Raw genomic sequence first — 25,085 nt, forward strand, 5'->3', positions numbered from 1 at the left:
CTCCCCGCCACCGTCGGTCAACGCTGCCTGGGCCCAGCCCGGGGCTGCTCGCCGCGGCTCCCTGCTCCCGGCGCCGCAGGTTCTCCCGCACCGGCCCAGCCGTACTCTGGGGGCCAGTTCGCCCTGACGACCAACGGAGACGGAGGCGGTAGCCGCACCAGGTAGCCACACTTCGATCAGACTCATCGTATAGCGGGGACGGGGGACAGCGACCTCGGGGCCGGCGGCCCCCTGCCTGCCTATGGCGTGGGCAGGGTGGGGCTGTAAACCCTGCTCACGGGTGACCGGCCACCGATCCCCAGGCGGTAGGAGCCCGGGGCACCCGCATTCCCTTATACAGACTTAGCTCCGCCCACTGACCAATCAGCGAAGGCCGTCGGCCCCTCTCCCGGTCTCTGATTGGCTCTCTCCTGAGAGGCCGAGCCCGCCCCGCCCCTCCCGCATTGAGCGTGCGGGCGCCCCCTAGAGCGCCCCTTCCCCCGGTGCCCCGCCCACCGGCCAATCGGCGGGGGCTGACGGCACGCTCGCGGGCTCTGATTGGCTGCTGTGAAGGCCACACCCCGGACGGGCGCGTTACGCAGCGCGGCGGTTGGCGGCGGCCCGTGGAGAGGTAGTGCGGCCGGACTGGGAGGTACCGGGACCGCCCGGTGAGTGCGCCGAACCTTCTCTGCCCACGGCCCCTGCGTTGCCCTCCGCTGCAGCGGGCCGGAACCAGCTCGGCTGAGTGCCGCCAGCAGGACTGGGGCGCGGCCCCGGGTGACAGACTCAGCGGGCGCGGCCCGGTCCGGCCCAGCGGGCCTGGCCTGGCCTGGTCTCGGAGCCGCCTGGTCTCGCCTCGCCTCGCCTCGCCTGGCCTCGCCTCACGCCCCGCGCCTCTGGCCCGCAGGTTGTGCGACGGTAGCATGTCGGAAGGCGAGTCCAAGCAGGTGCCGAGCGGCGGCTCCGACTCGAAGTCGGAGTCCACGTCGTCCGGCCCGGGAATGACCTCGGTGTCTGCGCCGGTGACTTCCGCGGCGCCCCCGGAGGAGGAGGAGGAGGAGAGCGAGGACGAGTCCGAGATCCTGGAGGAGTCGCCGTGCGGCCGCTGGCAGAAGCGGCGGGAGGAGGTGAGTGCTGCGCCGGGTAGGGGGGCCGGGCCGGCTCCTGTCGCGCCCCGCTGCCTCTGCTGCTGCTACCTGTCCTCGGCTCAGCCCCGGACCCCGTCTTGATGTCCTGCCGTGCTACCGGGGTGATCGGGAGATGGCTGTCCCTTCGCCAGCTGCCGGGCCGGTGTCCCTGGGGGTGGGGGAGCGGGGAGGCTGGAGCACGCCCTGCTCCCCGCCCTGCCCGCTGCCGGCTCCCGGTGCGCATGGTGGTAGGGCCGGCTGCTGGTGTTGTGCTGAGCCGGGAGTGTTTCCATCACTCCTTCCCGTGTCCAGAGTAGCGAAAAGCAATGGCTGGAGGGTGCTGAGTGTTTGCCAAGGAGTGCGGAGGGAGCGGTCCCTGCGGCAGGGGCAGGCACATCAGTTTCAGAGCTGTGCCTCCGTCTTTGTCGGGATGAAGCACAGCCGGGGCGCACAGCCGTGTTTCACGACTTGTCCTGTTTGTGCAAGCCTCTCAGTATGTGTGTCAGAACGCTCCTCGGTGAAGCTAAATCTCGTTGTTTTGGACCTCCGTAATCTCGTTGTTTCTCCCACTCCGTGCTGTGTTTGTCTTGTCGGGGGCTGTCTCCCCAGACTGGTTTGTGTCTCGTGTGGTGCCGGGGGGGCTGCTGGAGGGCAGCGGGTGCTCATGCCAGGGCTGCGGCACAGCTGCTGATGTGGCTTTTCTCTGCCGAGTCAGGACCAGGCACAAAGGTTTGGCTGCTTCATCCATCTTTGCAGACACTGGGTGGTTCAGTCTCAGGGGGTGGTGAAAGAGTCACTTATTCTGATGGAAATGTGGAGGTCGGAGTAATGTCAAGGATTCCCCACAGTTCCTTACTTTTGCTTTGCTTCTGAGCTGTCCTGGTGGTGTGCATGTGAGCCAGCTCTTGGGCTGGGTCAGTGGTTGTGTGCCTTTCCTGGAAGAGTTGTATGGCTTGGGTGTGCTGGGGGGATCTGAGCGAAGCTTTATTAATGTTCCTCGTAATATATTCCTGACAACAACCCACAGTGATTTTTCCTGTGGTCTGTATTGAGCTGGCACGTGCTGGGGAGCATGTTCAACTTATGTAGTCTTGTATGTTTTATTGAATGAATGCCCATCATTTTGATGCAGAAAAATATGTTGCTTCCCTGGCTTTTCCACACTGGTGGACTCAAATATTTCCTTTGGGTTTCACCTTCCCCATCTGCTGACAAATTAAGGCCCAGGTACACGAAGTTCCTTAAAAAAAGAAAAAAGACAGAGGGGTGACTGCTGGAGGCCACCAGAGGGATTGCTGGCTTGAACTTGGGGTTTCCAGTTCTACAGCCTATGAGTGCTGAGGGGTCCCAGCTGCAGAGCCCACCCGTGGGCTCATGTCTGTCACCTGTGTATGGAAAACACAGATTATGCTGACCTTGCAGGTGAATTCTGGTTTATCTCTGATTTCTGCCTGCAGTTTGTGGCTTGGCATGTCAGTCCCCATCACCCTGTGGTATCGTACTCTTTTTGCTGCCTTCAGCTTTTGGGCTCCTCTGTTCCCTGGAGTCAGCTCTGCCACTGCGGGTGTTCCAGAATTTAATTTATTTGGGAATAATACAATAAGCAGCAGTGTTGTGACCTGTCTGTCCCCCCTACCAGCTTAGGGCTGTTGGTGTCACTGCTCGGTGACACCAGTTACTCTGCTCAGTGCTTCGGTCCTGGCTTTGGGCAGATGTGCATTTGGAGATGGAATAACCGCTCATTTTTTTGAGAAAAAAGTTATTTTTTAATAGCCACAGAGTCTTTGTCGCTGGAGCTGGGGATGCGTATGAAGTGCCCCGTGGAGCTGATGGCTGCGAGCACTCGAGTTGTGACTGCACTGTCGGATTTCAGCTCAAGCTGTGGTGACCTCGGAGTCTGCCCTGTGACCCGGTACCGGCCGCCCTCGCCGGTGCCCCCGCGAAACCGCCCGTGGGGTCGCTCAGGATCGCGTCTCTCGCCCGGGGAGGTCCCGCTCCACCCCCTCCCCCCCCGCTCCGAGCGCTGCGGGGCCCGGGCCAGGCACCGGCACCGGCACCGGCACCGGCACCGGCACCGGCACCGGCACCGGCACCGGCACCGGCACCGGCACCGGCACCGGCACCGGCGGCTGCGGATGGACAGCTGCTCCAGCCAATGGGAGGGCGCGGGAAGCGTTACATCACCAACGCCGCCTCCCATTGGCTGCTGCTGGCCATGGCCCCTCCCAGCAGCGGCCACGCCCTCCGCCCGGGCGGGCAGCGGTGTCGGGCCCGGGATGACGGGGGGAGGGAGGTCCCGGGGGGCCGGTCTGTCCCTTGTTCCTGCTGTTCCTCGGTCCCATTGGATGTTGGTGACTTTTGCCACATCCTATCTGGGGAACAATGTCTCCCTGGAAAGGGTTGTCAGGGCCTGGCCCAGGCTGCCCAGGGCAGGGCTGGAGTCCCCATCATGCCTGGAGGGGTTTCAGAGAAAGCCCTGGGGATGTGGGGATGAGGGACATGGGGCAGGGGTGGCCTGGGCACTGCTGGGGGAACAGTTGGCCTTCATGGTCTTCAAGCTGTTTTCCAACTCATTCGATTCTGTGCTTCTATATTTCAGCCACAGCAGCTTTGGCTGAATGATACCAGCTAATATAACATGAAATATATTGGTTCACCAGCTCAAAGTAACTCTAGGAACCAGTCCTAGGAGAGCAGAGTCTGGAGAGCAGCCTGCAGGATCCCGGTGATGCTGGTGGGAAGCACCAGAACCACATCCCAGGGGCACCAAACATGGGATAACTGGCTTGTGAAGAGAGGGGCTTGTCCTGCTGCATGCAGTGCTGGTGTGGTCTCATCTGCAGTACAGCATGCAGTGCTGGGCACCACCATTTGGGAAGGATCTGAAGGCCCTTAGATGCATCTAGGGGAGGACCACCAAGCTGGTGATAGTCTGAAAGGGATGTCCTGTGAGGAGCAGAGGAAGACTTAGGTTGTCTGGTTTGGAGAGAGAGAGGCTGAGGAGCAACCTCATCACTGTGCATCTTCCTGAGGAGGGTATGATGGTCTCTTCACCATGGGATCCAGGGACAGGTTGCCTGGGGATGTCTCAAAGGCTGGGAAGGGTCAGACTGAATATGGAGAAGCATTTCTTTACTGAGTGGGTGATTAAACCCTGGAACAGGCTTCCTGGAGAGGTGGTTGGTGCCCCAAGCCTGTTGGTGTTCAGAAGGTGTTTGGCTTTAACATGCTCTAATTTTTGGCCAGCCCTGAAATGGTGAGACAGGTGGACCAGATGATCCTTGTAAGTCCCTTCCAGATGAAATGTTCTATGTTTTGTTCCACCTTAAACCTGAAATGTGCAGAACGGTGGTGCTGAGATCACTGGCTGCAGTTTTTCCTGGAGGTGGGGAGCTTCTGCAGCACAGGGTGTGTAACTGCTGTGGAACTTCAGAGGGGGCTTTTACAATCAAATGCTGCTGCCAGATTTTAAACTAAGAACCAGTATTAACTCTGTGGGGAATGCTTACCTTCCCTGAAGTCTGTGCCTGTGTCAAAGGTTGTATGAGCTGTGCATGTGACTGAGCTGTGCTGTACCTGAAGGGTGGGTGTGAGGTGGTGGGGAGGCATACTTAATTTCTGTTGGTTAACAAGAGAAAACTTAATGTCACTCTGGTCTTTCCTGCACTGTTCAACCAATGTGGGCATTTGCAGGTGTCGCTCTTGTCTTTTAGTGCTGCAAGGGCCATGTCTATATGCCTTCTTCTGCATCCCTCTCAGCAGCTGTCACCAGGCCCCTGGGGAAGCTTTAGCCTCTGCAAGGAGCTGAAGATAAACTTTTCACAGGGTAGTCTTACAGCATAGAGAGAGGAACCACAGTGTGAGGTTAGGGGAGTTGCAGTAGGGGGAGAAAGAGTCTGACAGACTCTCCCAGAGTGTGCTTGCCTTTTTCTCTTTTGGCTTTTCTCCCTGACAAAACCCTCCTTCTCCTGTCCCTGTGTGACACTCTGTTCTCCTCTTCCAGTCAGCACGTACATGTAATTTATTTTTCTTGGGTTGTCCAAGTATCTTCAGATGTATCTGCTATGCTTCCTAGGAATAGAAGCTTGTTAATAGAGGTGGAGTGCAGCAATGCACTTGCAGTTCATTTTTAGACTCCTGGCACTGCCTGGTGTTAAACCTGAAACCAAGAGCTTGGGCTCAGCACCTGCTGTCCCTGAGAGCTACATGGATCAGCCAGAACAGTGGCCCCAACATTGTTATGGGAAGTCTTGTGCTCTGCTGCAGTAAAAGCTTTTTAATTTTTAGCCCACTGTTGTTGGGTTGGGCTCAGCCAGCTCATATTGGTGTCAGAGATGTCACCATTCACAGGCTGAGATGGTTCTGTAGTTTGTCCTGTGTTTAGTAGCTCAATATTGAATGCATTTCTTCCTGTGGCTCGTGGCTTGGGCTGGAAGGGGCCTTTAAAGGTCACAGAATCACAGATGTTAGGGGTTATAAGGGACCTTGAGGTCATCTCCTCCAACCCCCTACTTCTTTCATATAGGTTCTAAAACCTTGGGATCATTCCTTGGGTGGCTAAAAGTTGTTTGAGTTCTTGCTAGCCATCAGTGACCTCCCCTGAGAAAGAATTGACCTTGTGTTTGTGTGACCATTGTTGTGTGCTTGACACATCACTAACTTTTTTGCAAGCTCCGCTGCTGGAGCACTTTCCATATTATGCCTCACTTGAGTGGCTGCTGAGGTGGAGAGGTTCATTTTTGCCTCATCCCTGGAGACAGATCTCTTGTATACAGATGTGTCTGTGCACACTGGTTGCAGTGTTGATTAATTTTTGTTCTGTCTCTGGTATCCTTCACTGCCAGGTAGACCAGATGAAAGGTGCAGTCCTTGGTAGCATCCTTCATTGCCAGATGTTAAGGATCAAGCTGTGGTTTGTGAGGGGCTGAACCCAGAAAGATGTGCAATGAAATGCTGGATCTACTGTATCTTTATTTTGCCTCTTTGTTGTCTTTTCATTCAGTTAGCTCATGCAGTTAGTTCCTGCATTCATTTTTCCTCTGGAAGGCGTTGATGACTTTAGAACCTCTGGATTTACCTTTCTTCAAGGAAACAAGTGCAGGATCCTTGGAGTGAAATGCCCATAGACCAACTGGGTGTCTGGATTCTGTGATACTTAAGTCTGATTCCTTACCTGCTGCTGTGACTTGACAGAAACTTGCTGAGGTGGTAAAAGATAAGCACCAGTACTCCTCCTATCACATGTCTGAGTTTCTGTGGGAAAGGGGGGGTGTTGCTCCGTGGGAAGATGGCACTTGAGGTGCTGTGAGCTTTGGGTCCTGCTGCTGGAGGGTTGCTCTGGGAGCACACCCATGCTGGGAGGGCTGCCAGCCTTTCCACAGCCTTTGCCAGCAGACCAGATTTTAAATTTTTTTTTTTCCAGCTGGAGGGGAGAAATAATAGAGTGCTGTAGTGCTGTGATTTCACTGGATTGTTGGGAAGATCCTCTAAAGAGGGAGCATGTGCAGCCTTTTCATGGTGTTACTGGCTCAGCTGGGGGCTTCCTGTAAGGACAGAGCTCTTGAGGTGTGCTGGAATGGGATGAGGGACACTGTGGGGTGTGAGAGGGCTGAGTCCTTGTCTTGGGGGCTGTTGTCCCCAGCCTGGTTGTGTTCCTGCTCGCTGGCTGTGGCAGGCAGCTGGCAGCTCCTCGGTGTCACCCCCACCAGTGTCACCTCCCAGCCTTTGTGTGCCTTGCTGGGGCAGCTGGGCAGCTGTCTGCTGCATTTCCAGCCTCCCCAAGAGATGCTGGGTGCACTCCAGCTGCTGTCACCAAGGGGTAGGGTTTGCTCTGCATTCTTTGCAGAGCTTTTCTATAAATAACACGGGCTGTGTAGCTTGCCAGCAGCACCCCAGCCCTCCCCTTGTTAGGCTCTGCCCCTTTACAGAATCGTTCTGCTTGGAAAGGGACTTAAAGAACATCAAGTCCAGCCATTACTAACGCCAGTGCTTAAACCATGTCCCTCAGCATCACATCTACATGTCTTTTAAACACCTTCAGGGAGGAGTATCCACCACCTTCCTGAGCAGCCTGTGCCAGTGCTTTATTGCCCTTTCAGTGATGATGCCAATCTAAACCTCCTCTGGTGTAATGTATGGCATTTTCCACAAGCCCTGTTAAATACTTTTGCCACACCTGGAGCCCTTCCCTCAAACATCCCATGAATATTGTATCAAACTTGTGTTTGATCTCCAAACTGCCTGTCTCTGACAACCTTTTAGGAGTGCTGTGTCCCTTTACACAGCGTCTCCTCTAGGCTTGCTGCAGGGGTTCCTCCTGTTGAGTTGCTGAGGTGGGTTTTCCCCAGAGGGATAATGGTTGAATTACTCACAGCTGTGGCCTTGGGAGCCCTGGGTTCAGGGTTTCATCCTGGTGGATTAGGCTGTCTGGGATCCCTGCCCTGTCAGACTGTTCTGATCACTGAAGGGTTTCTTGCTCATGCTTTGAACAGTCCTTAGCCAGGTATCTTTCCACAGTTAGATGAAACTTTGTGCCTATTAATTCAGGGAGACTTCTGCAGATCTGCCTGGAGATCAGTGAACAACTGTTAGAATGCAGAAGGTGGGAAAATGCAGCTTTTAAAGTTGAGATTACAGCAATAGCAAGAAAAAACAGAAAACGTGTAGTTACAAAATCTGCCTTCTGGATAGAAAATTGATATTTCATTAATAAGTGAAATTCTGCTCTAGCTCTTTCATGTCTAGGTGGTGGAGCCAGAGCTTCTGATGCTAAACCACTGGATAAGAAAGTGAACAGGAGAAGAATGGAGAAAGGACTCATGTTTTTCTGTGGTACATTCTTTCAATAATTGGCATTTGAGGAAATTTGAGCTAGGTGGTGCATTTGGACCTCTGTATTTTGTAGTCACAATGCACACTTTGCAGATAAGGAGTTTAATCTTCAACTTGCAGCCATTTTTACTTCTGACTTGCATTCCATGGTAGTTGGCTTTACAGTTTAATTTGTATTTATTTATGTGTCAAGATCAAGTGCTTCCTCATCATTCTCTTTGAAATATGTTTGATCGGTTCACTGGCTGCTTTCTCATTCTTGTATCATCAGAAATGTGAAGTAATCACTTTCTATTTGTATTCTCTGTGCCATGTGTGACTTTTGTAAGCCCAGTTAAGATTTATACTTACAGTAGTATTACCAGTTTTTATGGCATTTTCTGTTCCTTTCCTTGTAATTCCTAATAATGAACTTTTAGCACCTCCTAAGACTAAGACTGAGCTGTCTGCAGTGATGTGGAGATCTCTGGATGATGTGGGAGTGTCAGAGAAGGGGCTGGCACAGGATGGGAGCAGCTCACCTGGAGTTCATCCTGCCTGGTATTCCCCCCACTGTGGTGCTCTGTGTTCTGACACTCCCTGCCCCTGGGTTGGGTTCTGAGTATTTCCTGGACCTCCCAGTCCATTTTATTTCTGATTTTGGGGATGTGAACTGTTTGTGGTACATCCTTGGTGTCAGGTATTTGGTACAGTAAACACAGCCCTGCTGAGTTACTGTAACCTTCCTGATGGACTTCTGTCTGCTTCCCCACTCCCTTATTTATTGTGCTGTGCTCTTTCTGCTTGCTTTGGGGGTTAGGGGTGGGGAGTTCATTGCCTCTTCCTGTTCCCAGAGTTCAGCTCAGTCAGACTGAGCTCTCTGACTGTTGGATTGCTTGGCTGTTCACCAGGTGAAACCAGGTGTTTGTCTCTTGGAGCTCCAGCAGTTCCTGTCTCTTCATCTTTAAATGGATGCGGATGGTGCCTGTCTCCCTGTGGGGTAGCATGAGCAGTGCTTTTTCTGTGCAAAGCAGCTTGATTATTGTCATACCTTAGAGCCCAGGACTGTCAGTTTAATTAAAATGTGGAGTGGACTTGCTTCTTTGTGTTGTGGGATTGCTTTCCCTTTGCCTGTCCGGGATCATGCCTGCTTTGATTTTGTTACACTCTAGATGAGCTCTGCAGCAGCTGCCTTTGTTTCCTTTTTTGTTAATAAATGTGCTTGCTACTTTTTGGTTCCACCCCGGTTCAAGAGAAGTAAAGTTCCTCTGTGGTCTGTCTCCTTTATTTATTATCTGTCCTCAGGCTTCTGCTGAGCTGTTTGAGCAGAATTTGATCTCTTTTTTTTCAATGTGCAGTTGTGCAGTTTCATTCTGTACTGATATTTTAATTATTGTGGGCTTTTTTCCCCAACTTGTATACATTTTTGTGTGGCTTAGGCTGTATATTTATTTTAATTGACAGATGATGTAAACTCCAGCATGTCTCCCCAAAGTCTCTGTTCTTTCAGTGACAGATATCCAGGTGTTTGAAAGCTATGGAAAAAATATGTGTGGGACAGTTGGAATAACCTGCCTAAAAGGGAAATATATCCTCCAAACTTTTTTCCTTTAGAGCTAAGTTATGCCTTGAAGTAAAAGCATTTCAAACTCTTTCCCCCACTCCCCATTAATTACTGACATTCACTTGAATTCTTCCTGAGTTTCCTTTGCTCTTGTTGATGTGGACAAAGAGCTGCATCAGTGTTTCTGCTGTAGGTGATTCGTGGTTGGGAGCTGCTTCCTCTGTTGTACTGCAGAAACTCCCACAGCTCAGTTAACTTCTTCCTGTATGGCTTGAAAGGTACTGGTCTGTGGAGGCTTTTTGGGAAAGAAGATGACATTTTTATTTCTACAACTGCCCCTGTTTCCAGCAGTGCTAACTGTCAGCATCACCATGCCAGGACCAGATTTCAGGAGGGTTTTGGATTCCTCTTGGGTGAGCGCATGGAGGGGTGTGGGACACCGGGGTTTGGCAGCCTCAACAGAGGAGGAAATTGCCGTCGCCTCTTCAGCTGTCTGTCCACATTTTTCCCCTTTGACTCTTCTCCCCACGCTGTTGGATCTCCTCATGAGCTGAGACTTGTCGTTGGTGATGTCAGAAGGGTTTGGTGTCTTGAGTCATATCTGGTGCCCTGGAATACTGCCCATGAGTCATGGAAATGGGAGCTGAGGTGATCAATCCACATCTACTGCCTGTGTTATGGGGCAGATTCTGCATAGCTGTTGGTATTTGAGGACTAAAATAACCTGGCAAAGCTGGAGGGTCTTTGATGGGGCAGCAGGTGTGCTGGAGGAGGGTACAGGGGGATGGATGGATGGATGGATGGGCGGGCACAGGGTGTCCCACTCATGGCTTGTCTCTGGTGCCTGACACATACTTGCCTTCTGTTGGCCAAGGGCTTGTTTAAACCTTTCTTAAGTTAAACTTTTTGGCATTCAGCTTTATTAATTGTACCAGGTGTTCTTACACTACTGTCACCCCCCAAGGTATTTCCTATACTAAAATATAAAAGAATAAATGTCCTGGCTTAATTATCATCATTCTTTCAGCTTTCTGTAGTGATGAAACCTAAGAGGTGTGGCCTGATATTTAGATGTCAGTATCAGTTTGTGTGTGTGTATGTGTGTATATACATACACACACATGTATGTGTATATGTATATGTAAAATCAAGTTTTTATGACAGATGTGATTAATATCTCCTTAAATACGTCAGACCTTTCACTCACAGTTACTCAGGAGGAAAGGGGTAGGGAGGGAGTTGGATTGTTCATGCCAAGCTGATGGTCTCTTCTGATTGTTTTCTGTTGTTATTTTCTGTCTTTATGTAAATATGGCTTATATTCCTGCCTTTTGTCACCCTGTTGCATCTGCTTTTATCACAAGAATTTATTTCTAATTTATCTGCATAATCTGTGTCACTCCACTTACACTGTTCTTGTTGTCATTTGTCACCTCAGTCTATCTAGGTCCCTCTGCAAGACCTCTGGTCCTTCAAGAGAGCCAACAGCCCCTGCCAGTTCAGTCTGCAATGAACAGATGCTTATGATGCAGATTTAGTATTTCAGTACAAATTCATATTCATGCAAAAATCTGTAATTCAAATTTTTGAAGCTGATATTGCATGACAGTAAATGTATTGCCTTGTAGACTGCTTCCTCTGCTCACAGTTCTTAGGTGTGCACATCCTGTCATTGTTAGTCCTTGTCATGTTAGGAGCTCAAGTTTAGGTGACCACCTCCAGAGTTTCTTTAATACCAGCCTTGGGTTGTTTGCATTTTGGAATGGTCAGCTCGGTGTTTGGAGTCTGAACCTGATCCCCTGGAGTTAAAAGCAATGTCCATTGGGAACTGGTTCATTTCTCTCAGATTTATTAGCTAGTCTTGTTACCAGTAGTTAATTCCTATAGGGTGGTGTTAATTTTTTTTGGCATTGTGGGTGGCAGAACTTTTGCATAATTTCTCCTTAGAGTAACACTGTAGCTGAAACTGACTAAATTAGATGGTGTAAAAGTGTCTGCCACAGGGTGAGTGTGTGTTTGTGTGTTTGAAGGGCTCCTCACCTTATATATGGTGAGGAGCTTCCAGCAAATGGTATGCTGCTGGGGTCCCTGGTGAGGGAAGAGGAGGTGAGACAATATGAGTAGGAAGAGCTGTGAAATGGCCAGGGCTTGGAGGTGATGTAGGTGGCAGATTAGTCTGGGTCTGTTAGCCAAACCTCTCTAGTAACGTTTTCCTCAAGGGGAGAAATGGACCAGCTGAAAGTGAAGTGATTCTGGGTACCTGTCCAGTTTATGGTCAGCAGTTACATTTGGTGGTTGACCATTTAAAGGTAACGTCCACCTTCTGTCTTCTTCAAGTACTTAGAGATAAGAATACCGTTTTATCTCTGCATGTTGGATATCAGGAAGCACTTCCTCATGGAGAGGGTGGTCAGGCATTGGGAATGGACCCCACGAAGTGGGGAATCACCATTCCTGGAGGTGTTTCAGGAAAAGCTGGATGTGGCACTTAGTGCTGTGGTCTAGCCATATGGTGTTGGGTCATAGGCTGGACTGGATGATCTCAGAAGTCTTTTCCAGCCTCAGTAATTCTGTGATTGCCTGGTGCAGCAGGACTTTAATGGTGATTGTGACTTGTGCATGCCTGAAGTAGCCTGTAAGAGGCATTGCAGAGCAGCCAGGTGCTGGAGTAAGGATGCTGTTCCACGTCTGAGGGAAAACGACACGGTGGTGAACCTTGCTGCTGGGGGTGTTGTTCATCTCACATCTGTGCTGGTCTTTTAGCATCAAGCATTTCTGCAACCCTGGCCCCTAGCCTAGGCTTTAAACTCCAGCTTTGTCAGTTCCCCTCCCCTAGCTGCTCTCTTAGTGCTCATTTGCATCTTCATTATTAGGCATGTATGTGCTTGTGCTGGGTTAACTTTTGTTAACCAAAGAAGCTACTGTAGCAGTTTCAGGTGTGTAATCCTTTCCTAAGGCTATTCCCAACTTGCAGCTTTCCCTTTGTTTCTCTCTGCTTGGATCATTTTCCTCCTTCTTTGAGTTTCAGGTCTCATCAGCTTTCAGAAAATTCCTCCTGAAAGTTGTGTGTGAGCTCTTGAGATTTGTTTGGTGTCCCTTTTGTATGGTTGGAGGTTTTTGGGTTTTTTTGTTTTGTTTTTCTGTTTTTTTTTGTTTTTTTTTTTTTGGTTTTTTTTTTGTTTTTTGTTAAAAGAACTACAGATATCATAAAACACAAAAATCTAATATGTTGTTGCCAAGAGGCAGCTTATACTAGGAAACAGCCTTTGTGTGAAAGAGGTTTTCCCTCAAATATGCCCAGGGCTTGCTCCTTCCATGACCTACAATGTCCTCGTGTTGGGCTATGTCCCATTCCTGAAGTACATGTGCACAGTCCTGTCCTGCAGTGCTCTTTTAGTAAAAAGTTAATGAGCAGAGTTGGTAACACTGAAATGGAGGATGCAGGGTGATGATCTTGCTGACTTGCTGGCTCAGAGCTGACGTCTGCTCCATCCCTCCCATCCAGGTGAACCAGCGCAATGTCCCGGGGATCGACAGTGCCTACCTGGCCATGGACACAGAGGAGGGCGTGGAGGTGGTTTGGAACGAGGTGCAGTTTTCCGAGAGGAAGAACTTTAAGCTTCAGGAGGTAAGTTGATGTCTTTCCCAACAAAGTGTGGGAAGCCTGCCCTGTGACAGGGTGGGATTATAGGTACTGGTGAGCTTTCATGTGGGTTATTGTCTGGCTTTGGAGTGCTGTGCTGCTCAAGTGTAGCAAATTCAGCTTTAGCCTGGCCTGTGCAGGAAATGTGACAGAGAACAGTTGTTCTATTTCCATGGGCTTCTGTGTTCATTTTATTTTGGTAGTCAAACAACACTCAGCAAAGGTGCAGTGTAGGATGAAATCAGTGCTATTTGTTCTTAGCACAGGAGCTTAAAGTGTACAGTGGTGTTTAGGGGGATCAAGACCCAAAAAGAAAGAAAGATACAGGCTGATGTGGTCTCTGATGTAACATGTCTTTGTCTTTCTGCTGTTAAGGAAAAAGTTAAAGCTGTGTTTGACAACTTAATTCAGCTGGAACATCTGAACATTGTGAAATTTCACAAGTACTGGGCTGATGTGAAGGAGAACAAGGCCAGGGTAAGTAAAGCCAAGGTCCACTGGGTTTTCTCACTGTGTTCTGCAGGTAATCAGTGAAGCAGAGTGTAATGCCTTATACTGCCCCTACAGGTGATTTTCATCACGGAATACATGTCTTCAGGGAGCTTGAAACAGTTCCTGAAGAAGACAAAGAAAAACCACAAAACTATGAATGAAAAGGTAGCTTTTTTTGGATGTGGGGATTCCTTTTCATTTCTGTGGGCTAGTTCAGTCACAGGTTCTCCTGGACAGCTGTCCTGTGGTGTTTGCTTTGTTTCCAGCAGTTCTCTGCAGGGTCATGGGTGTGGTGTGACGGGCATCTCCCTCTCCTTATGTCTGTACAGGGAAGGGGTTTGTGCATGAGGAGTTAGGAGGGGAGCTGTAGTTCTTGGCCTGTATGAATAGGTAGAAACTGAACTGAACTTGGGAGTACTGAGCCTCCGTGATCTTAATTTCTACTCACTTGAACTGGGTAGAAGCCAAGATGCCACAGAATGGAGCATCCTTCATATTCCTTCATATGAGCAGGCTGTGAATCACAGAACTATGGGTTAATTCCTCTTCCTTGAATGATTTTTGTCCTTCTTGCTCCTGTGTCTGTAGGCCTGGAAGCGATGGTGTACCCAGATCCTCTCTGCTCTCAGGTATGTGTGTTACTGATCTTGCAGACTGGCCTCACTTGCGCTGAAATATTAAAATCTATAAAAATACATGCTTGCCAGTCAGCAAGCTTCATGGAGTGGAGCCTGGAGAGGCTTTTAGTCACTTTTAGTATTTTTAGTCACCCAGCCTGATTCTTATCCCAGTCTCTGTCTGCAGAGTGTCACCTACACTTCCTATAGCAATCCCAGTGAACTGGTAGTTATTGCAGTGTGATACTGTTAGAAGTGTACATTGATCTGTGTGCTTCTTGATGGTACAGATCTTCTGCAGCTATCTCCATGGAACCCAGTTGAATAGAATGTGGGCTGGTTTTGTTTTGGTTTTAAAGACTCTTTTCTACCTGAACAGAATTGATGTGCAGCTAATAACAGCCTTGGAAAACCAAGAACCCAGATGTCAGAACATGACTCCCACTCCATAGAGAAAATCCTGTTACCACTGGCTAACCAGCTCATGTTGAGTCATTGGGGTTCTGATAAGCTTTTGGGACCTGACAGCCCATATTTGTGCTGGCTGCTAACATAAAACCCAGCAGAGTGAGGAGCAAAACCAGGCAGTCTCAAATGCACTTGGGACCTCAGCAAAGGTTTAATTGTGCCTGCTGGAAAACGTGACTGATCACGTTGTACAGCACTGACTGCCTTCTTGGTGCCCTGTGAGTAGGGCCAGAAAAAGGCTCTGATATTTTTGGATATGAAACTGGAACCCTTTTAGCACCCACTGGGCAGTATTGGGGATGGATGAAATAGTTTGCTTACTTGTGGTACCTGGGGTTTCTTGGGAGCTGAAAGCTTTCTTTTTCCTCCCATATACTGGAGATTGTTTGTTAAGAGACAATTGCTTAATTTTCATGATTGTCTCCTAGCCTAGAGGTTGATGTACAGTCATTTAATTGTACCTCCCTGCTGTTGTTAATCCCTGACATATGAGTCCTTTGCTCTCCTGCTCTCTTCCGATGTTGCTGGAGATGGGGAAAGAATGGAGGGAGGAGTTCTGGGACCTAGCCTCTGGGGTCTCCTGACCAGTGCTCTGTTCTGAATCCCCAGCTACCTCCACTCTTGTGACCCCCCCATCATCCATGGCAATCTGACCTGTGACACCATCTTCATTCAGCACAACGGACTGATCAAAATTGGGTCAGGTAAGGCTTGCTGGAGGTGACCCTTGCCTACCAGACACATTGCTCAAGCAGAAGAAGGCATCTCATCCTGTCAGGGTTACCTGGCATGATAGGCATTTATGTACATGTGTTCATCCTCCTCCACATCAGCTGTGCCAGGGACTGGTGGTAGAATTAACAGTTGGTTGGAACACCTCCAGGTGAAGGAAGGATTGATACTGGGTACTGTTTCCCTTGTTAATTGCTTCATCAAGTTGTGATCTCAAGGTGCTGAATTGAGAAATGGTGCTGGAACTCTTATATTTTATATGCATTTTTTCCTTGGGTTCAACTGCTCTGTAGTCTGTTCCAAGTTAATACACACAGAGTTCTCTTCCCCATGTTGAGAGGCTTTGACAGCTGTCTGGAGAGCTTTGTCCACTGAGGCCCCACGAGTGCCTCTTGTAGCAACCAACATTTACAATCAGGCTTCTAGGCTCTGGCTGCAGCAAGCTGCTTGTCTTGGTGTCCTCATCCAGCATCACTCCCTTGGGCCTGGACCTCAGGATGTTGCTTTACCTCAGGCCCATTTGGCCCATTTGGCAGTCGTGCTCTGCTTGTTTGGGCCTGTGCTGAAATGTTTTATTCCAGAAGTAGGAAGTGACATTCCTGGCATTGCCATGCATCCTTGCGTTCTCTGTTTGCTGCTCCCATGTCTCAAAATCTGTCTGCAATTAGGGTATGTTGTGGTACCTTCACACAGCCTTTCCAGTGACAGCTTTCTACCTGTCATCCAATTTGTGCAAGTATTCTCAGACCTGAGGAGTGTGCAGTTGCCATCCTGCGGGGCTTATGCAAGTGTGCGTTCTTGGTTTGGTGTTGGCAGGGCAGACAGAATGCTACAGTACACAACAGAATGCTCTGCTTTGCCTGTCATCTAAAAATCACCTCTCTTTATAAATTTCCAGACCTCTGTGGCTTTTCTTTCTATGAGAACCCCTGTGTTGTCTCTTAGTTCTGGAAATGGGGTCTCCTGTAACAATCCCCTGACACATCCTTGTACCCAGGGAGGCTGGGTCAAGGCAGCAGGAGTGCTCAGTTCTCTCTCTCTGTCAGCTTGGTGACTTGCTCTTCATACAGGCTGATAACATCATGGGGTTCACTTAATCATCTTCTCCTGACTCTTTCCATTGGGAGAAATTCCCAAGAGTTGTGTACCTCTGGTACCTGTGTGCTGGGAAGCACAGCCAGCTCCATGGCATTCGATTCAGAACCATGATAGGAAGTCTATAGAAAACTTGAGCACACAAGAGATTTTTCTCTTTCTATTGTAGTTTAGAAGTGTTACACAGCCAGAATCTTTCTGATCTGTAGCCAGCACTTGTTTGCAAAACCAGACCCCTGGCAGCTGGTATCTGGAGCCATGGCTTTCACCAGGGGAGGTTCTGCAGTTCAGCAAATGTGGCGTTCTCGAGAGTGTTCAGGCTCCCAGCGGTGCTGTTCAGGGGCTGTCTAGAGGAAAGGTGGCACCTGGGCACAAAAACTTGCCCCAGCATTGTTACACCTTTGCTTCTCCCTCCAGTGTCATGGAGCTTTGCTTCTGTTTGGCATGGTGGGAGGGACAGAGGCAACAGAACTGGTGTGTCCTCTGCCAGAGCAGTGGGTGTCTGTGTGGCAACCACCTTGTCCAGCAAGGACACGTTCTGGGAGCATGGCTGTGCAGGAGCAGTGTACAACTGCAGTTGTCCTGAGCAAGCTTCCTTCTTGTAGGCTGCCTCAGTCACCTGTGTTCAGAAGTGAAGTGATTGATCTGTGAGATTCTGGTCCTCTCTTAAATAAAAAAGGAAGCAAGTGCAGGTGGACCTGTGGCCAGAAGAGGAATCCTCCTGGTGTGAAGGCTGTAGCTTCAGTGCAGGCTGGACCTGAAGCTGCCAGTGTTGCAGGAAGCATTCTCCCTCCTGTATCGCCCACCCAGCTGGGAGGTCACAGCTGTTACTAGGACTGTGGCTGTGCTGGAGCTCCAGGCTCTGGGTGCTGATGACTGAGCAGGAGCCTGGCAGGCTGTGCTCATATGCTGGCCTCACAGCAACCATCACTGACAGCCTTAGGCTTGTGTTTATTGCTGCTTGTAGTTATTTCTTGCAGCTGGCTGGTATCTGAAAACTTACACATATTTACGTAAGTAGGTCACTATTTCTAATGGATTTAAAGGGGAACAGTGGTTCAGTGCACTGTGAGCTTCTTCATGATGCTCTCTGTCCCCAGCGCGCTGCCCTGGGCACCTTCCTGAGAGCTCCTCTTCCCTCTGCTTTAATCAAAAGTGGATGCTTGCTGAACGTGGGGCAGAAATCTGGGGAAAGGAAGCTGCTCATTTGTTCTGCAATGCATCCTTCTGTCTGCAGGGTGAGAAAGTGCTGGAGCAATGCCTGTGACTTTGTGTCACATGAGAAGTGGCCAGTGCTGGTTCCTGCAGCCCTTCTGCCTCTTGCTGCTATTCCAGGTTGCAGAAGCATATGCACCAGCAGGACTGGCTGCTGTTTTTCTTGTTCTGCTTGTAAGTCTGGATTAGTCTCTTTTTTCTGGAACCACTTGTGCGCTGCAGGAAAAAAAAAAAAAGGAGGATTTCGTAGTGGGGTGTTGCTGCTGTTACTGCACTGAGTTTGGGAATAGGGATGAAATCTTTATATGCTGGGGGTCATCTGTGGAAGAGAAAAGGTGTGGGAAAGAGGGGAGGATTTCTCATACTGCTTAAATGCAAAAGCCATCCATAATCCATTCATTTCTTGACTTATTCTCAGTGCCATAAATTGCAGTGTTACGTGATTAAAGGAGGAAAAGTGTCAAATGAGTAGGGAGCTTTGGAGAACTCATGATGAGGGTGAGAAAAACACCTGTAATTTCTTAAACTTCCCACTGGTGTTCCCAAAGACTGGAATGTTCTAGGTGCTTTCTGGAGTTGTGGTCAAGTGAAAATTTTGCCTGTGTTAGGTCTGACGTGTTTCCTGTGTACTGTTCCTAAGATCCATGTGAAACACTGTTGTGTCTGTACTGGCTAACCAGTGGGCCTGCAAAGGGAACCTGTTGTGAGGTGTGAAGACAGGCAGAGAGAGTTGGGGTTTCAGCCTGGAGAAGAGAAGGCTGCAACGGGGAGATCTTAGAGCACCCTTCAGTGCCTGAAGGGGCTCCAAGAAAGCTGGGGAGGGACTTGGGACAAGGGCCTGGAGGAATGGGACCCTCCGAGGGGGAAGGGTTTCCAGCTGGGAGAGGGGAGATGGAGAGGAGATCTTGGGCAGGGAGGGAAGGAGGGAGGGAGAAATTCCTTGGGGTGAGGGTGCTGAGCCCCTGGTTGCCCAGGTTGCCCAAGGAAGCTGTGGCTGCCCCATCCCTGGCAGTCTCAGCCCAGGTTGGATGGGGCTTGAGGAAACTTGGGCTGGTGGGAGTTGTCCAAGGGGTTGGACTAGATGGTCTTTAAGGTCCCTTTCAACCCAAACCATTCTGTCATTCTGTGTTGGACTGTGACATGTTGAAGATACTCTGAGGGCAACAGAGAAGTGTGCTTCATGCTGCTGTCTGCTTGTGTTACACAACACTTGGAGGTGTTTTGTGACATTCTCACTGAAAGTGTGGGACCCAGTCACAGGTGGAAGGAGCTGATGGGTTTGAATTAAAAATCCTTTTGGGCTGCTCTTGGAGTGCCCCAGCAGAACTGAGGCCTCAGACTGGAGTGTTCTGTCTTCTGGTGCCTGCAAGTTATGGCTGTGCATTGGCTTGTGCTGAGTGAGACTTCAGTAGAGCTAAGGGGAAGGTCAGTGCTGTGCTAATGTGTTTCCATGTAGTGCCTCCAGGCACATACTTCCCTGACCTCTAGGATTTGTTAGGTATTTAATTGCTATCTGTCCAGAGTCTGCTGTCAGTTCTAGGCCAAGGTGCCAGGAACCTGAGTCTTGCCTGGTATTAACACTGCTGTTAAATTATGTGGCCTGGGATGTAAGCATGGGTTCTGTTGCCAAGATTCATGCCTGGGAGAAGCTGCTGGGATATAGGGAACAGGTATTGTTGGCTGAAGGGGATGCTAAGGGACTGTAGAGCCCCCACAGAGCAGAACTTCCAGCTGCTTAGCCACAGGGTCAGTTGTGATCTGCTTGGTCAGGGGTGTCTTGTCTCCCTCACTTGATCTGGTTCTTGGTTAGAATCACTGATGTCCCCCATGTAAATATATTTTTAAGATGGCTGGAGGCAGGCCAGGTTCTGGGTCTTGCCTGTGTTTCGCCAGGATACTGGCCCAGCTGTCTCTCTGGGTGTGAAGTGTTTTGCTGTTTCATCAACTCATTGACTTCTATCTTGTTTTACTTCCCGCTTACGGGCTGCTCTCTTACCAACAGTCTTTCATAGGATATTTGCTAATGGTGAGCAGACTTCTCCGCTCCTGTGATGTGATGACCACTCTATATGTAATGTACATTAATTTATTTGTGTGTGTGTATATATATCTATATATATGGGTGTGTGTCTGTATTTAACACACACAAACATACACACTGTCTCGAATGTACCTGTGGCGTTCCCTCGCTATAAGGCTGCTGTGTCCAACCAATTGGCTCAGGTGCCTCCAACTTCAAGGCCTGGTTTTCTGTGCTGGGGTGCAGGCCACCATGCTCCTGGCCAAAGCCTTACAGAGAGGGAGTGCTGCCCTTTGTGAAGTCCCCTGGTTGTTAGTTCTCTCCCTATCCTTAGAGCGTGCTCGTCCGTGGCCCCCATGCATGCCGGCTCCCGCATGTCAAGCCAAGCGGTTGCGTTCTTCCCAGCTCTCCCCAACTGAACTTCCCACCTATGTCAGGCTCTGCCCTGCTACTGCTCTGCTAGACTTGGCTGGGCACCAGACCCGGACTAGCCTCTGCTTTGTGTTTGGCTATCCAGTTGCTTGCTTGTAATTTTAACTCTGTAGATGTTTATTTTTAAGATGAATGTTTCAGTGACTGTGTCTGGCTCCTGATGGCCAGGGTGACATCCTGCCCAGATAAGGCCCTGACTGTGAAGTAAGGTTTGCCATTTATTAAGGTTTCCCCAGGTGAAGCTCTGTTCTGGGGGAGACTCATGCATATGAGGAGGAATTTGGGCTGGCAGGGGCTGCAGAAGGTCGAGTGCTGCGATTTGTGATGCAATTAATAGAGTGACGCATTGCCATTTAAAATAGTTATTCTATTTTTTGCCATCAGGCTTGCTCTTGTCTACTGACTTGGGAACCTACCAGCTGTCAGCTGGAAGCAGAGGAAAGGGATGGACCCATCTGAATGAGCTTTATAGTGCCAGGAGGAGCAGGAGGAGGCTGTGGTGTGCTGGTGTGCACCACCAGCAGAGAGGAGGCTCCATTGGGAAGCTGGGCTGGGATGTGATGGAGCCAAGGGGAACCTGATGCAGTCAGTCAGGGCAGGGTTCCTTGGGGGTGGCTGGTCAAGCAATGCTGCTGGGGGGCTGTGGCAGCTGTGCTGCAGACAGCCTTGGCCACCCCAAGGGGGTGGGGTGGCCACCTCACCTCTTCCACCCTTCCCAGACAGACTGGTCCAGAGACAAGCCCACTGTGTGGGAACACGTCCGAGCCTGGGCTTTGGTGTGGCTTCAGGCGTGCTGATGGCAACAAGGGTAAAGACCAGCAAGCCCTTTCCCAGAAATGCAGTCACCATTGTGAGCAGGACAAAAGGCAAGAAAGGGGCCTTGACCAGTAGTCTTCAGGCCTGAGGATGTGTGTTGGTATCTCACTGGTGCTGAAGCATCAGATGTCCTGGAAATACTGAGCTGCCTTGGCTGGGTTCTTGAGAACTTGGCTTACCAGTACTGCTGTATCACTATGTGCTGTTCATGAAAGAGCTGGAAACTGTTTAATCCAGAGGTCTTAGGCAGTGATTTGGGCTTGAAAACACTAAATTCAGGCTCCTGTTTCACTTGAGTGTTGAGCTCGTAGGTTTGTGACTGAAAGGCTTTCATAACTGTTCTTATTTTAGTCATTATTTCACTCTCTTGAATTTTGTTACCTGGTGTTTAGAGATGTGTCATGCTGTGTTTCACATCCTTCAGACACCTGAGACAATAGATGATGTAGAAATAAAAAACTATCTTGAGTCTAGCTTTTTTAAATCAACATGAGCATAGTTTATAGAGAAAAAGAATGGATAATTGAAATCAGTAGACAGAAAAACCTATCATTAAAATGGGAAGCTTTTTCACTCATGTTAGCATTCACTTAGGAAGATTTAACATGAATTTATGTGCAGCTCTACAGTTTCACTTTACAGTTTGGTTTTTTAAAGGCTGTTTCACCTTGGCCTGTGTTGTCTTTGAGACTCCCCTTGCTGTGAAAGCCTGTCATAAGTGAAGGTTCTTCACATTTTGATTGTTCCTGAAAAACTCTGTTGAGCAAACTGGGTGGAATAGCATGAGGTTAATTTCATAGACTCATAGAATGATTCTGTTTCTGAATTCTGTATTCTGAATGATAAGAATTTCGAATTGGAATAAACTTGATGGGCATCTCATGATCTAGCTGCTGCTCCGATTGTGAGAGGGGCAAAAATAGTTACGAGACCTGCATTGTTTTTATTTATAAGTGGACTCCTCAAGGCAGGAGGTGACCATCAGGGGACTTCTTACTGTGGTTGGTAGTTCTTGAAATTGCAACTAATACCTGGCTGAATGTGTTTGTTATGATTTGGTGTGTGCGTCTGAGAGGAAGGTGTAGTTTGTTTTGGTTTTTAAAGTCAGATTTAGTGACAAGAATTGGTGTCTCGAAGTCACCAAGTGGAATCCAGACTTCATAGGTTTATGTCCTGCTATGCTGGGATGGTAATAAGCTCATTTTTATTTTGCAGAAGGTTTAAAAGTTGGCTCTTGCTTCCTTGCTTGCCTTCCTTGCTCAGTGTACTTCTCTGTGCTGCTGAGTCACCTCATTTGTGAAAACACCAGAGAGCAACTATCTCCTAGGCTGGCTGTCTTTTTCAGTTAAATAGGATCTTCTAAAAAGGTCCCAGTTTCCCTGTTTGGTGCTCCATGTTATGATAACTTGCCTTTTCTGTGGTCAGATGTATTTTTTTTTTTTTTTTTTGTTGTGTTGAAGGCACCTGCTGCTTCAACTTCACCGGATTGTTTTTTCTCTTTTTGATGTACATTTCCAGGGTGTGTCAGGGACATGTCTGATAGTCATCCATCTCTTCATTTGCCCATTTCAGTGTTAGTACAGGAGATGTGTATGTCCCCTACTTTTGGGGCTCTTTGAATGAAGGCATGTGGAACATCAGCATGTTAGAAGGCTCCTTCATACCAGCTCTTGAGAGGTCACTTGTGTAGAAACTTAGCAAGTGTTTGACATCTTTGGGATGAAGTGGTCAGCATCCTCTCCAGTTCCTCAAGAGACCACAGACCTAAGTCCGTATGGGGCCTGGTGGGATGCACACACAGTGCTGGTGTCTTTGAAAGGTCATGGAAAATGGAGAGGTTCCTGAAGACTGACTTCTCCTCTGGGATAGGGGAAGGCTCAAGGGCTCACTTCAGTATGTCTAAATGCCTGATGGGAGTGGATGAAGAGGAGAAAGCCAGTCTCTTCCATGTAGTGCCCGCTGTCAGGGCAAGAGGTGATGGGCACCAAAGGAAGTACATGAAGTAACACAGGAATACCTTTGCTTTTACTGTCAGAGTATTCAAACCCCAGCACAGGTTGTCTAGAGAGGTTGTAGAGTCTTCCTCCCTGGAGATACTCAAAACCAAACTGCACACACTCCTGGGTGACCTGTTATAGCTGACCTTGCTCAATCATGTTCTCATGAAGTCCCTTCCAACTTAGATGAATTTATGATATAGGCCTTGAGGCATGTGGGCTGAGTGGTGTTTTCACTCCAGGCTCTGCTTTCAGGTGTGAGCTTTTCTGTTTGTTAAATCTTCCAAGGTCACTCGTGCAGCTTCACCTTGGCACCTCATGGTGACCACAGAGATGTGATTACAGGTCTGAAATGCAGGGAAGTTAAACCTGAAAGACTCAAATTTATGGACTCTAGTTGCATTTTTATAGAATATGTATTTATCCTCGTTCAATAGAAATTTCTGTTGAACAGCTGCTCAAAACACAAAGTAACTCTCATAGTCATATTTCTGAGGAGTTGGTTTTTCAGTGTACTTCTGGGAGTAAATATCTCCAGTAAATATGTAAATATCTACAGTAACTATGTATCTTCTGGGAGTAAAAGATTCCCCCAGAGGAGCTCAGTCCACAGCATTTCAGTGGACATCTTGTCTTGCTTTTCTGGTTGCATGTAGTTCCTGCACTGACACGAAGCTCCTGCAGTTAATTAGTACCCTGTCATCTGAGCAGGAACAGCAGTGCTGCTGCCCCTTCACCTTTTTGATACCAGCTCTGTTGCAGTCAGGTGATGCAATCCAAGCAGGGGCTCTCATGGTCGGTGGGACCTTCGTTCCTCTGGTCTAGAACTTCAAACCTGGTGGTGTGTGTAGATTTCAAATCTCCCTGCACACTGTGTTGGGAGCAAAGCTGTTTGCATTGTGAACTGTTCCAGATAAAGTGCTCATAAGCTTTGAAGTTCCTGTGTAAGAGCCTTCATGCAGCCAGGGCTGACAAGCACTTCTCTTACATGTCCTCTTTATCTGTTCTGTCTGCGCTCTTGCATTTCCTGATCCACCTACTGCCATTTTCCACTTCTGTGTAATGGATGAGGTCAAACATGTCAGCTTAAAACTCTGAAAGCTTTTTTACTTAAGCATAAAAATATCATCCACTCCTTCACAAGAACTGTGACACAGCATCAGCATTTAACTTTCCATTGTTTCTTTGTTGCCTTCATTTTTACCTGAACCAGCCACCTGCCCTTGCCGTGAGGAAGGCAAACAATATCCTGGGCTGCGATAGCCAAAATACTGCCAGGAGGTGGAGGAGGGGACCCACTGGGGTGCTGGGTCCAATGCTGGACTTATCAGGACTCAACAGAGATGTGGACAGACTGGAGAACATCCAGTAAGGGGCCACCAGGGTGCTTGAAGGACTGGGACATCTCTCCTGTGGGGAGAGGCTGAGGTAGCTGTGACTGCTCAGCCTGGAGCAGACAGGGCTCGGGATCAAATCCATGTCTGTGGATGCCAAGAGGATGGAACCAAACTTCTCAATGGTGCCCATTTCCAGGACCAGAGGCAACAGGCACAAACTGGGCCCCAAGAAGGTTCCTCTGGACACTGGGAATTACTTTTTCAATGTGAAGTTGACAATGGCACAAGTTGCCCAGGGAAGTGATGGAGTCTCTGTCCGTGGAGCTATGCAGAAGCCATCTGGACAACCAGCTCTGGGTGTCCCTCCTTGTGCAGCAGGGTTGGACAAGGTGACCTCCAGACCTTCCAGCCAAAGTCACCCCATGATTTTGTGGTTCTATATTAATTCTGTGCCCATGGGTACCTCTCTCCAAATACCTGAATTTCTGTGGGGTACCAGATCCGTTGCATGTACCCCCAGAGCTCCTTCAGCCAGGTTTTCTCTGCAGTGAGATGTGCATGATGCTCTAAGCAGAGGTTCACGACCCTGCTCAGAAGCAATGTCAGTAGACATGGTGAGATGAACAGAGATGTGAGCACTTGGAGGGCTCTTACCTGGCACTGCATGGAGTCATCTTCTTATAGACTGAACCTCTTTGTCCCTTCATCTTGTTAGATACTCAGTTGTTCAAAAGCAAATCC

The 25,085-nt window shown here is 49.1% G+C and overlaps 1 protein-coding gene across 1 annotated transcript in view; it reads left to right on the forward strand.

Moving 5' to 3' along the window:
* Positions 1–542: 542 nt before the first annotated feature.
* NRBP1 (nuclear receptor binding protein 1) overlaps positions 543–25,085 on the forward strand; it is a 36,386-nt gene continuing 11,843 nt past the window's right edge. The window contains exons 1-7 of the mRNA XM_071742414.1: positions 543–647; positions 887–1,106; positions 12,986–13,108; positions 13,499–13,600; positions 13,691–13,780; positions 14,204–14,244; positions 15,310–15,404. Coding sequence (XP_071598515.1) covers positions 903–1,106; positions 12,986–13,108; positions 13,499–13,600; positions 13,691–13,780; positions 14,204–14,244; positions 15,310–15,404 — 655 coding nt within the window. The 5' untranslated portion in view covers positions 543–647; positions 887–902. The remainder of the gene's footprint in view (positions 648–886; positions 1,107–12,985; positions 13,109–13,498; positions 13,601–13,690; positions 13,781–14,203; positions 14,245–15,309; positions 15,405–25,085) is intronic.

The sequence above is a fragment of the Heliangelus exortis genome, chromosome 3 (genome assembly GCF_036169615.1).
Source record: "Heliangelus exortis chromosome 3, bHelExo1.hap1, whole genome shotgun sequence".
In the NCBI taxonomy this organism is placed as follows: Eukaryota; Metazoa; Chordata; class Aves; order Apodiformes; family Trochilidae; genus Heliangelus; species Heliangelus exortis.